We start from the raw sequence: 13,493 nt of genomic DNA, 5'->3' as shown, positions 1-13,493 counted from the left end.
CGTTTCCTCTCTTGAATTTCTGAAGCTCTGCTACTGTCTAATGAAAGACGTATTTACAAAATGTGGAGGTTACTGAAATAAAGATTGATGTTCCAAGAAGTCTATGTTTGAGAAAACTTCAGGACTCTAAAAAGCCATTGGTAATACTTTATGACTTGAAAAGGAAAGAGAAATATGTTCTCATTCAGATGGTGGCTGAATTAACATTCATACTGTCTTTCAATACACTTCCGTATCTCAGGAGGCCATATTGAAAACCAAAAAGAATGAGCCTGGATGAGAACTGTTTGGGGAAAACTAATGATTCGGTAATGCTACTTCTCTTCTGAATTAACATGAGTCGTTCCGGGTGACTACACTATTTTCCCAACAGCAGAAGGGTCAACTTAAACTTCTCCATCTAATTATAATCATAACCAATGGAACTCGACAAAAACTGCGTAACAGTTATGACACAGAAATTTATCTGTCTCCATTCAGATATCATTCAGAATCACACTTTTTTAAAAAGCTAATGGTCAACCCTCAATTAATGAGTGCAACTATAATTAAATAAATCCCACAAAGGCTACACTGTAAATATGAACAACATAAGTGTGAAGGCTATCAGTCACTAACTATATTTTTAATGTGGCGATCCAAAGTGACTCTGAATTAAGATACATTCAGTCCCGAACAGTTCTCTAAGAACACATTGCTAAATTAAAATAAGGCAGAAGTTATTATACACAGAATTTTAAATATCTGATATCTGTATTTCATAGTATCTTATTTCTCAGAACTTAATTCCAAGACGCTCTAAGGTCATTTATAAGTGCTAACTACTTTCAGATACTAGTTATTTCATAAACTAATACATGTTTTGTTTTGTTTTTAAAGATAAACACAATACGAAATCATACACACACACACACACAGGCTGGCTATTGCAAGCTGGCTATAAAATACCAATTTTAAAAATATCATTCTTCAGAGGCTTAACTTCAGACAAATTGTTTCCAAATCTAATCTAAATTTTGTTTAGTTAGTTCATAAAACTACAGACAAAATTTCATCATAAAAATACAAAATTAATTCTACCTTCTGGACCAAAACAGGACATTCACTAAAAATTCTCTAAACTATTTCAAAGCTGAAAAAAAGAGTGAGTATAATATGGATTCTGTTTCAAGGACATAATGAAAATGTGATTAAGTAAACATTGGATTTTTTTACCCAAAAAGTCAATTTTACCCATTTAGAGTTTAAAATATTCTTTTACCAACTTTCATGTACAAAAACTTAAATCAGATTTAACTAATTATTAAGCTAATCTTTGAGAGCTACTTACAATCCAGAAGGCAGATTCCCGGCTGCAGCAATACCAAAGAAATACCACACGGCCTCAACGAGAATGAAGTCAACCAAAACCGATAAAACCCAGGAACCCAGCAAAAAGGACTAAAAATAAAACAGGAAGAACATTACTGAAAGGAGTCTTCAAAAAATAAACTAACATTTGTTTAATTAAAAGGAACTCAGGTACATTTTTTTATTTGTTATTATTAGTTGCACAGGGTTTTCAAAATAGGGGAGTAAAGCCATATTGGTCAAATGCATTAATACTTTCATAATTTCTAAGTATAGTAAAAAAAAAAAGACATAGCATGATTTATTTTTAACAAGTAACACACAAACCATTAAGCAAAATAAGCAATTAAAATTTTATTGATATAAAAATCCTAATAAAAATTTTTATTAGCCACTCACACCTGATATTTTCTATTATCGTTATCATTTTATTATGCAAGTGGCTCAAACTGAAAATTTTTCTTTGGCTAATATGCATGCTTCAAATCAGAGGATCATGTAATTAGAAGATAATTGTTAATAATAACACTAAGCTTAGCAAAATAAAACTATTTAAAAATAAAAAAACAAAAATACTTTTTTCCATAACCTAAGTAGCAAAAGGAAAATACATAAAAACTTACTGCAAATTTTCTGCTTCCATATCTTCTTTCAAATATCCTAAAATTATAAATAAGCAGACTACTGCAGAAAGTATCTTTCAAATCAAGGCAAATTATTCTTCCACATATCAACCTCCAAATCTAAATGGGGATTTAAAAAAGAATAATGAGTCGGATTTATTCAGATTTCTGCCTTAGCAAATTTATTACATTTACGTCATACTGCTTAATTTTAATACCCTAATTTGATAAATTAATGACATGCACATGAAAGGAAAACCCACCTTACGGCACAGGTGCCCATAAAGCAGCGCATTAGAAGGGGACCCCGCCTATGTGGCCACCTAAACCAAATCAATCCCCCAAATCAGACAGGTACCAACTTGGGGCCAAAGGGCCTTCTGTTCCCTCACAGCAGTGGTTCTCAGGGCTGGCTGCAGACTAGAATCCCCTGGTTTTTTGTCTTTTTTGAGTACACCAGCGTTTAGGCCTACCACGAGATTTTTCAACTTGACTGGTCTAGGGTGAGGTCTTGGCATGAGTGTGTGTGTGTGTGTGTGTGTGTGTGTGTGTGTGTGGTTTGTTAAGGTGACTCTAATGTGCAGCCAGAGTCCAGAAGTGCATTAGAGCAACTGAAATGAGAGGGAAGCAATATTCTATTCTGACAGAAAGCAGCAATTTGGATAAATAAAGGAAAGCCTCTCAGAGGAACTTGATAAAGCCAACATGAGCAATGGCATTAATCACATCACCATGAAGAAAAGATGTCAGTGTTCCAGAAGTAGAATATTATGCTTAAAATGGCTAATCGAGTATTTAGCAAAGGAAAGGTAGCACGTTATATACCATAATTTGCACTAACACCCTGTGATATTGTGACTTATAATAAAAAATACAGATTTGGTTTTCACTCATTTCTGGTACAGAGCTCTTAAAATCCTTTGAATTCCCGAACTGATGAAAGCCAGGAAGGTGTCTTTTGTGTGTGTCAATGTGTGACTTTTAGATGCACTTAAGAGTGGGGGCTGGTTGCCAGGGGAACCAACCTTGGGATTAGAGGGGTGGAACTTTCAGTCCCACCCTCTGACCTACCTACGAGGGAACAGGGAGGGGCTGGAGGTTGGATCAGCTGCCAATGGCCAATGATTTCATGAAGCCTCCATTAACATCCAGAAGGCCAGGGTTCAGGGAGCTCCCAGGCTGGTGAGCACAAGGCACCTCAGAGAGACCATGGAAGCTCTGTGTCCTCCTCTTCCATCTGGACATTCAGCTGTGTCTTTTATCCCACCCTTTGATGATAAACAGGTAATCCAGCAGGTAAAATGTTTCTCTGAGTTCTGAAAGTCACCCTAGCAAATTCATCAAACCTAAGGAGGGGGTCATGGGAAGCTCTGATTTAAAGCCAATCAGTCCTAAGTACCAGGAACAACCTGGACCTGCAACTGGCATCTCATACCCGAGGGGGAGAGCACGGTAATCTCTAATCTGCTGCGAGCTGGTCAGAAGCACAGGTAGTGACTTTGGCTTTGCAACTAGCATGGGGGCGGGGCGGGCAGCCTTGTGAGGCTGAAGCCTTCACCTGCGGAATCTGATGCTGCCACCAGGTGGACGGCGTCAGGACTTAGTTGAATTGTAGGGCACCCAGCTGGTCCCCAGGAATTGCCTGGTGGTATGGGGACAGCCTCACGCTGGAGCTGGTGCCACAACATCCCTTTAAGCTCCACTCACAGCCAAGACCAAGCACCAGCATCTTCAAAGAGATGAGCCCTAATCTCAAAAGCCACAGAGTTCTGCTCTTCCCAGAAATTCAAACCCAAGGGAAATTTCCTACTTGATGTAACTGCCACTACAAAGGAACTCATGGAATCACAGTCTGTTAGCGCTGGAAGAGCTTAGATCATCTAATCAACACTCAGATTGGGAATATAAAGTTTAGAAATGCTAAGCACAAAATTGCTTTTAAAAACGTTAAGAATGCACACTAATAATTAAAGCAGATTTAACACTGCTTTTCTTTTGAAGCTGTAAACTGCATTTCTGGGAGTAAGAAGTGAAGGTGAGATGTGCCTACCAGTAAAAGGAAACACTGCAATTGCTTCATTACAACCGGCTTTCCTGCAAATATTAATAAATACAACTAGAAAATTCACTTGCTGACGGAGTATTAGAAATAAATAATATTTCTTAAAAATTTAGAGGCTTTGAGGGACGAAGAAGAGCAGGAAAGAAAGAAGAACAGCAGAAAAAAAAAAATAGCCCACCGAGAAAAGATACTGCCTTTCTCCTCGCAAAGGCCCATGAGCAGAGCTCACCTGGAAGTCGTCCTTGACAGCTTGGAGGTCATACACGAAGAACCTCTGGCAGTGCGGCAGGAGGAGGGCTAGCAGAAGGGACAGGGCACTGGGCACCAGCAGAAGACCCTTGGACAGAGGTGCCTTATCTAGAGGGAAAAGGAAAACTTCTTTTAGAATGACTGATTCTAAGATTTAAAAAACCACTTGGGTGAAAAGCAAGAAAATTCACTTCCTTTGGATTAGAATGAAGACAACGTTCACAAACTCTAGAATTTAATTCGTATTAGCATCTATCATCAAAACCTCTACCTGCAGAGGGAAGTGATCAAAGGGCACTGGAAAACAAGTGGAACTTGCTGGCAGGGGTTCAAGGTCACTTGGCTCTCATGAGACCAAAACAAGTTTACACCCAGTAACTTCCACAGAATACTTTTCAGAAATGGTCACCAAAGTTGAAGAAACAGAGGACTGGGTTTCCTACCAAACTGAGTTAGTTCCTGAGCACGCATGAGATTCGCACACAAAAACATTTTTTCAAAAAAATTTAAAAAGCAGTTAGACGTGCCAGCTGTGCTGCCTGCAGTGGCAGGCCGAGATTTTGTGCGGGGGCCACCACTGGGGCCCAAGTCGGCTTTCCACTGGAGAACCTTGTCTAAGTCTCACGCAGCCTCCAAGTTCCAGCTCAGTTTCTGCTTCCCTCCATCAGTCTCAGTGAAGCATTTCAGCCCCATGGGCTTTACCCCCACTCTGCACCCTTGTTTCCAGGTACCATTTGAATAGTCAGGTTTCATACTTCTTTTGACTTCCTGATCACATTGAAAATGCCTGAGAGGAGATCACCTCCCTTCTCTGTGGCCGTCGAGCCCAGCGCAGATCCCCACACATACGAAGTGTTCAGATCATCAACACGTAAGACCATAGGAAAGAATGACCACAGGAAAGAATCACCAATGGCAACATTCTCAGATCGTGTGAAGTACACTTTAATTGTATTCACAAGAAATTCCCTGGGAGTGAATTTACTAGTTACAGTTGGTAATGTGGTTATTGCACCCATTTTAAGTACATAAAAATAGACCAACTGTTTCCTCTCTGGTAAGGGCCTGCAAACATCTACACGGAACCACTAGTAAGGTAGCTGCATACCGTCCTCATGACTCAGATGCAACCAAGGCTCCAGGGAATCTAAAAACTAAGAGGGCTCCTCATGGCCTCGCCCCTCAGAAGTACGGGACAGCACCGGGGCTGTGAGCTTGACCAACTTAAATTCTATCCTGAAGCTTCTGTTCTGCTCACCTATAAAACGAAGGGAAGAGAGGCTACCTCAAAAGTGTATGAGAAGCAAAAGAAAAAAAGAATGCCTACAGGGGAGTCGGCTCCTGGCACCACTCGCACCAGCAGGAGGAAGGGCTTCCTTCGGGACAGGCGAGCTCCTGGATCTTTCCGACAAGGTGGAAGTTGGAGCAGGGGTGACGCAGCTGCGCCCTGAAGGGGCAGCGAGGATCCCATTTCCTTCTTCAACCTGGGCTTCCACCTCATCTTGTGAAATGGGCCCCAACCTTCATTCCTGCCTCTGCCCTGCCAGCTCTGGGGCACAGGGATGTTGCTGGCAGAAGTCACAGTGCTGAGCTGCTAATCTCCCTGAGGTTCACGGTCTCAAATCTCAGCGGACGCTCCCCACCGACCAGCAATTCTACTGCCCTTCTCCCACTTCTCATTTCACACCATCTCCTCCTCTCTCCTCCACCCTCCCTGCTCCACACTCCCAGCCTGGCTTACATGTAACCAAGCGAAGAAGCGAATGCTTGGCTGGGGTCATGCCCCATCATTCCCGAAAATGAATAAGCACTTCTTTTTTTTTTTTTTTAAGATTTTTATTTTTTATTTATTTGACAGAGAGAGATCACAAGTAGATAGAGAGGCAGGCAGAGAGAGAGAGAGAGGGAAGCAGGCTCCCTGCTGAGCAGAGAGCCCGATGTGGGACTCGATCCCAGGACCCCGAGATCATGACCTGAGCCGAAGGCAGCGGCTTAACCCACTGAGCCACCCAGGCGCCCCGATGAATAAGCACTTCTGATCGACCACACATTATCCCGTGCCCCTGGGGTACAGCATTAATGATAGACAAAGCCCCCTCCTTTGTGGTCTAGAAAGGAGAGAAAAGAAAATACACAAGACTAGGTTAAATATGTATTGCGTCAGAGGGAAATAAATGCTAGAGAAAAGTTAAGCACGAAAAAAAGCGTGGCTGTGCTAGCCGCCAGGGAGTCCCTGTTCTCTTTCCAGACACGTGGTAAGATTGCTGAGCCACTCATCCCGCCCCTCGCTGACGTTCCGTATGACAACATGACTTGCTTTGGCCAAGTCGGTGTGACAGATGTCACTTCTGGGGAGATAGCTGAAAAGCAGTGGATAGCGTTTCCCTCTGCCAGTGCTCACGGTGGCAGCTAGGTGAGCGGATCCCAGAGGTGAAGACGATGCGGAGTAGACCGCCCAGGGGACTGGCAACAGAGGGCTCCCCTCTGTGAGAAACAGATCTTGTGGGTTTAGGCCCCCAGTACTTTGCAGCTGTTTGCTACTGCAGCATAACCTAACCCACCCTGACTTACGGGAAAACACAGTGCTGGTGGGAAAGAGGGGTACTATCTTACACAGGGTGACCGGAAGGCCCTTCTGATACACAAGACTTTCGAAGGGACCTGAGAAATGGGCCCTGGAGACAGCTGGGAACTGTCCTTCCGGCAGAGGAAAGAGCGAGCACAAATGCTCTGAGACAGGAACATGCTCGATATGATCAGGAAGCAGCCAGACTGCCAGAGGCAGCGAGGAGCAAAAGCAGCACGAGGCAGACAGGTGGGACAGAAGGTCAGAGAAGCAGGGGCGTGGACGGAGCAGAGCCCTGTAGGCAAACATGGACATTACCCTTCCCTATAAAAGTGACAGGACGTTTCGGGGGGATCTAAGGAGAGGAATAACACAATCAGACATGTTTTCAAGAACCACTTCGCCTGCTCCATGCAGAAGAGACTACGGAAGGCACGTACAGAAGAAAGGAGACCCGTCAGGAGGCTATCATGATAATCCAGGCAAGGGATGAAGATGGCCTGGCCCACAGTGGTTTAGGTGGGGGTGGTCCGAGTGGTCAGACTTGGGATGCGCTCTGGAGGCACAGCAGGCAGGATCTGCTGGCTGACGGGGTGTAAAGTATGGGCAAATGGAAAAGTCAAAGATGACTCCAAAGTTTTTGTTCTGAGCAAAACTGGAAGCACTGCTGCCAGTTACTAAGATGGAAAATCCCTCACCCTTGCCTTTCCCGTGCATCCCAGATCCGGGCCCATTGTGCAAAATACTCCCAACCCCCATCCCTAGCCCCACTGTTAGGGCTCTACCCTCTCTGCAGACTGCTAGCAGCCCACACTGAGGTACAGAGTTTGCACCAGAACGTGAACCAGCACACTGCATCTTTCAGGGAGGAAGTCCCGCTCTGGAAAAAAAAAAAGAATCAACCGAACTGAGCATGTGCTTTGCTCAAATGTCACCTTATTTGTGACCACCCCATGTAACTAACTTTGGATTATCTTTTTTCACAGCACTTATCAGCAACTGACTTATTAAATAGTGACTCATCAAATCTATGATTCAAAATGATGTAAGATACACCATTATTTTAGGTGTCACTAAAAAAGAAACACTGCCTTATAAAATCCTAAGATGTTATTAATTATAAAGGACATCCAATTTTAGAAACACTAAAATGTGAAAAATGCAATTCAGAATCAAGAAATGTGTTTCTTCGTGGATTGCTTCTTGAAGGCAGCAACTCTGTCTGGGATACTCACAGCCACAGAGTCTCCCATGCTGAGAACAGAATCCGGCCCACTATGGCACTCAGTAAGTGTGTAATGGAAGGCGACTGAGGTATGAACACTGGGGGAAGCCACCCCAGCGTCCATCCATGGATGGCCAGATAAACAAAATGTGGAATACACATAGAGTGGAATAGTATTCTGTCTTAAAAAGGAAGGAAATTCTGGCACATGCTACAATATGGATTGTATTTCAGATAGACCTTTCAGACATTATCCTGAGTGAAACAAGCCAGACACAAAAAGATAAATACCATATGACTCCACTACATGAAGTACCTAAGTAGTCACACTCATAGAGACAGGAAGTAGAATGGTGGTGGCCAGGGGATGGGGGAGGAAGGAATAGGGAGTTGTTCAATGGGTACAGGGTTTCAGTTTTGCAAGCTGAAAAGAGTTCTAGAGATGCACGACAGTATGAATGTACTTAATGCCACAGAACTGTACACTTAAGAATGGTTGAAATGCCCATTTTTTGATATGATTATCTGTTTTGTGTGTGTTGAGTTTGAGGAGTTCTTTATAGATCCTGGATATCAACCTTTTGTCTGTACTGTCATTTGCAAATATCTTCTCCCATTCCGTGGGTTGCCTCTTTGTTTTGTTGACTGTTTCCTTTGCTGTGCAGAAGCTTTTGATCTTGATGAAGTCCCAAAAGTTCATTTTCGCTTTTGTTTCCTTTGCCTTTGGAGACATATCTTGAAAGAAGTTGCTGTGGCTGAAATCGAAGAGGTTACTGCCTATGTAGAGAAGGCTTTATTGATCCCAGATTGGTTAACCATCTTCTCCTTTCCTTCTAGTGTAATTCTTTTTTTTTTTTTTAAAGATTTTATTTATTTATTTGACAGAGAGAGATCACAAGTAGACAGAGAGAGAGAGAGAGGAGGAGGAGGAAGCAGGCTCCCTGCCGAGCAGAGAGCCCGATGCGGGGCTCGATCCCAGGACCTGGGATCATGACCTGGGCCGAAGGCAGAGGCTTTAACCCACTGAGCTACCCAGGCGCCCCCCTTCTAGTGTAATTCTTTTGCCAGTTCCTTTCTGGATTGATTCCGTTGTGAGCTTTGTGTATGCTGGGCAGTCAACAGGTTCCCCTGATCTCCTTTCTCTTAGCCTACGTGATAGCATATGTGATATGAACAGACACTTCTCCAACGAAGACATACAAATGGCTATCAGACACATGAAAAAATGTTCATCATCACTAGCCATCAGGGAGATTCAAATTAAAACTCCATTGAGATACCACCTGACACCAGTTAGAATGGCCAAAATTAGCAAGACAGGAAACAACGTGTGTTGGAGAGGATGTGGAGAAAGGGAAACCCTCTTACACTGTAGGTGGAAATGCAAGTTGGTGCAGCCACTTTGGAGAACAGTGTGGAGATTCCTCAAGAAATTAAGAATAGAGCTTCCCTATGACCCTGCAATTGCACTACTGGGTATTTACCCCAAAGATACAGATGCAGTGAAAAGAAGAGCCATCTGTACCCCAATGTTTATAGCAACAATGGTCACGGTCGCCAAACTGTGGAAAGAACCAAGATGCCCTTCAACGGACGAATAGATAAGGAAGATGTGGTCCATATACACGATGGAGTATTATGCCTCCATCAGAAAGGATGAATACCCAACTTTTGTAGCAACATGGATGGGACTGGAAGAGATTATGCTGAGCGAAATAAGTCAAGCAGAGAGTCAAGTATCATATGGTCTCACTTATTTGTGGAGCATAACAAAGAACACGGTGGACATGGGGAGATGGAGAGGAGAAGGAGTTGAGGGAAACTGGAAGGGGAGATGAACCATGAGAGACTATGGACTCTGGAAAATAATCAGAGGGTTTTGAAGGGGCAGGGGGGGTGGGAGGTTAAGGAACCAGGTGGTGGGTAATAGGGAGGGCATGTACTGCATGGAGCACTGGGTGTGGTGCAAAAAACAATGAACACTGTTATGCTGGAAAAAAAAAAAAGAATGGTTGAAATGTCAATTTTAGGTTATGTATATTTTACCATGATTAAAAATCAAGACTAAAAAGAAATAAAATAATTACTGAATGAATAACTGATCCTATTTATATAATCATTTTAATTCCATCCAGGCCTTAAAAAAAACCCCTAAAAATACAGATCTGATAACTTAAATTGGATAACTCTACCATTAAGTCCTCTTTTTTTTTTTTAAGTCCTCTTCTTAAGATGAGCAAAAATCAGATCTCCAAAGTCTATGCAGAAAGTGACAATATACAAATGTCCAAGAAGTCCCACACCACAGGCTAAGTATACAGTATTACTATGGACAGCAAGACTTACTGATCAACTCGTGATCTGTAAATGTCACTAAATGAAAATTTTACTGCAAAAAAAGGAACTTAAATAATTACAATTATTAAATTCTTCTTAATAATATACATACTTAAGTGTTTAGAGATAAAGTGGCTACAAATTTTTTGAAGTGCATCAAAAAATAAGATATATTGGGACCCCTGGGTGGCTCAGTGGGTTGAGCATCCAGCTCTTGATCTCAGCTCAGGTCTTGATATCAGGGTCATGAGTTCATAAGGCCCTGTGTTGGCCTCCACACTGGGCGTGGAGCCTACTTAAAAAAAACAGAAAAAAGGATTGATGAAATAAATAGAGGGATGGCTGTGTGATACAGAAAATATAAGAAAATGTTAACTGTAGAATCTCGGTGGTAGGTATATGATGTTCACTGTACCATTCTTTCAACTTTGAGCATGTTTGAAAATGTTCATAGTAAAACAGGGGGAGGGAGCACAAAGTGAATCACAGTATTTGAAAGCTGAGAAAGAACTTCAAAATACACGAAGCAAAAACTGACGGAACTAAAAAGAGAAACCAATAAATCCACAAATACAGTTGGATACTTCAGCACTCCTGTCAGTAATCAATAATATAAGTAGACAGAAAATCAGTGTTATGGACTGAACTGTGTTCCCCCAAAATTCATGCATCCTACACTCAATGTGTCTATATGTGGAAATGGAGGCTTTAAACAGGTAAAGCTAAGTGAAGTCATAAAGGTAGGGACCTAACCCAATCTGTCCATAGAAGAAGAAGAAACACCAGCGATGCACATAGAAAAGACCATATGAACACATGGAGACAGTCACCCACATGCCAAGGAAGGAGGCCTCAGGAAAAACTTGCCAACACCTTGATCTTGGACTTCTAGTCTTCTGATCTGTGAGAATATAAATCTCTGTTGTTCAAGCCAGAAAGTCTGTGATATGCTGTTATGGAAATTGGTGAAAATACATAAGACTTGAAAAACACATCCATTACTTTGACCTGATGGACTTTCATAGAATACTCCACCCAAAACCAGCAAATTACATTTTTTTTCAAGTGTACACAGAACATTCCCCAAGAAAGATCATATTTGGGGGCATAAAACACATCTCAATTAATATAAAGAAATTAAAATCATACAAAGTATGTTCCCTGACTATACAAGAATTAAACTAGAAAACAGAAAGACGGATGAAAAATCCCCCCAAATTTTCAAAATTAAACAACATACTTTTTTCTTAAGATTATTTATTTGAGAGAGAGAGAAAAAGAGAGAGAGAGAGAGAGAGAAAATGAGTGGGGGGAGGGGCAGAGGGAGAAGTAGACTCCCCGCTGAGCACAGGACCCAACACAGGGCTGGATCCCAGGACCCTAAGATCATGAGACCTGGGAAGTCAGATGCTTAACCAACTGAGCCACCCAGGCATCCCTAAACAACAGAGTTCTAAAATAATATCTAGGTCAAACAGGGAGTGACAAGGGAAATGAAGATATGTGTTAAAGACAATGAAAAGTGAAAGTACAACTAAGTAAAATTTGTGGCCTAAAAATAAAGCAGTGCTTAGAGGAAAATTTATAGCATTAAATGCTTTATAGGAAAGGAAGAGTCTCAAATGATGATGTAGGTGACAAGCTTTTTATAAAAAATAGAAAAGGAATTAAACCCTAAGCAAGCAGATCAAAAGAAATAACATATGGGCAGAAACCAATGAAAAAAAAATCAAAATATAATAGAGAAAAACCAATAAAACCGAAAGCTGATTCTTTGAGAAGATCAATGAAAGTGATACACCTCTAGGAGGACTGATCAGAAAAGAAGACACAAGTACCAATATCAGGAATAAAGGAGGGGGCATCAGAATAGATCCCACAGACATCATAAGATAAGAAGGGGTTGCACAACATTGTACAACGTACTTAATGCCAGAGGACTGTACACTTAAAAGTGGTTAAAATGGTAAATTTTATGTATGCACTTTTTAATCACAAATAATTTTTGAAAGGATAAGGGAATATTAAAAATAACATTTAATCCCTTAATTTGACAACTTAGACAAAACAAATTCCTTGAAAGATACAATCTACCAAAGCTCACTCAAAAGGAAATGGATATCTTGAATAGTCCTACAGAAATGAAGAAACTGAACTTCTTAGTTAAAAGTCTTCCAACAAAGAAAACTCTAGGCCTAATGGCTTCACTGAAGAATTCTACCAAGTATTTAAAGGGTAAAGAGTACCAATCCCACAAAAACTCTTCCAACACAAAGAAGAGAACACTTCTAATTCATTTTATGAAGCCCGCGTTACACTGATACCAAAACTAGACAAAGGCACTAAAATAACAGACCAATATTTCTTAGCAACAGGAATGCAAAATTCCTTAAAAAAAAAAGAAAAAAGTTAGCAAACCGAATCCAGCTACACAGAGAAAGGATAAAACAGCACAACCAAGTGAAGTTTATACCAGGAATGCAAAGCAAATCAATGTACTTCATCATATCAATAAAGAAAAATATACCACATAACTCTACTCACATCCTGTCCTGTACAATTATCTGTTCATTCTACAAAGCAATTTGTGTCAACTCATAAGGTAGAACTGGCCACTTACTGCTGTGCAGTTAATGAGAGGCTACCTCCTCGATCAAATCTTACTACTAATCCTATCCAATATGTACTGAGCACTTACCAAGTGCAAGGTACTACACACAGTATTTTATGCGTACTACCTTGCTCCAGACACTCACACCTCAGGACCTTAACACCTGCTACTCCCTCTACCCCAAATGTTCTTTCCAAGTCCAGCTGATCCTCATCATTCAGTCCCCATGTCAAACAGCATCTCCTCAGACTAGCTTTCTCTCATGACATTATTGCTCTGGAACACATCATGCTGTTTTATTTACTTTATAGCATTTTTTCACTACTTGAAATTCTTGTTTGCTTATTTGTCTGTCTCCTTTACCAGAATACGAACTCTATGAAGGCAGCGTTCTTGTTCGTCTTGCTCTATCCCCGTACCCAGAGTAGCACCTGGCACATCATAGTGTTTCAGCATATTTGGTGAATGAA

At 41.4% G+C, this 13,493-nt stretch overlaps 1 protein-coding gene across 2 annotated transcripts in view; it reads right to left on the bottom strand.

Moving 5' to 3' along the window:
• UBAC2 (UBA domain containing 2) overlaps window positions 1-13,493 on the bottom strand; it is a 172,685-nt gene that overhangs the window by 137,064 nt on the left and 22,128 nt on the right. For both annotated transcript variants that reach the window (XM_046028266.1, XM_046028265.1), the window contains exons 2-4: window positions 4,265-4,392; window positions 1,974-2,093; window positions 1,331-1,440 (exon numbers count right to left, since the gene is read on the bottom strand). In XM_046028266.1, the coding sequence (XP_045884222.1) occupies window positions 1,331-1,440; window positions 1,974-2,093; window positions 4,265-4,392 (358 nt within the window). The remainder of the gene's footprint in view (window positions 1-1,330; window positions 1,441-1,973; window positions 2,094-4,264; window positions 4,393-13,493) is intronic.

This window comes from Meles meles, chromosome 14 (assembly GCF_922984935.1).
Source record: "Meles meles chromosome 14, mMelMel3.1 paternal haplotype, whole genome shotgun sequence".
NCBI classification, from domain to species: domain Eukaryota; kingdom Metazoa; phylum Chordata; class Mammalia; order Carnivora; family Mustelidae; genus Meles; species Meles meles.
Note: the sequence above shows the minus strand (reverse complement) of the source record. Positions and strands in the feature narration are given on the sequence as shown.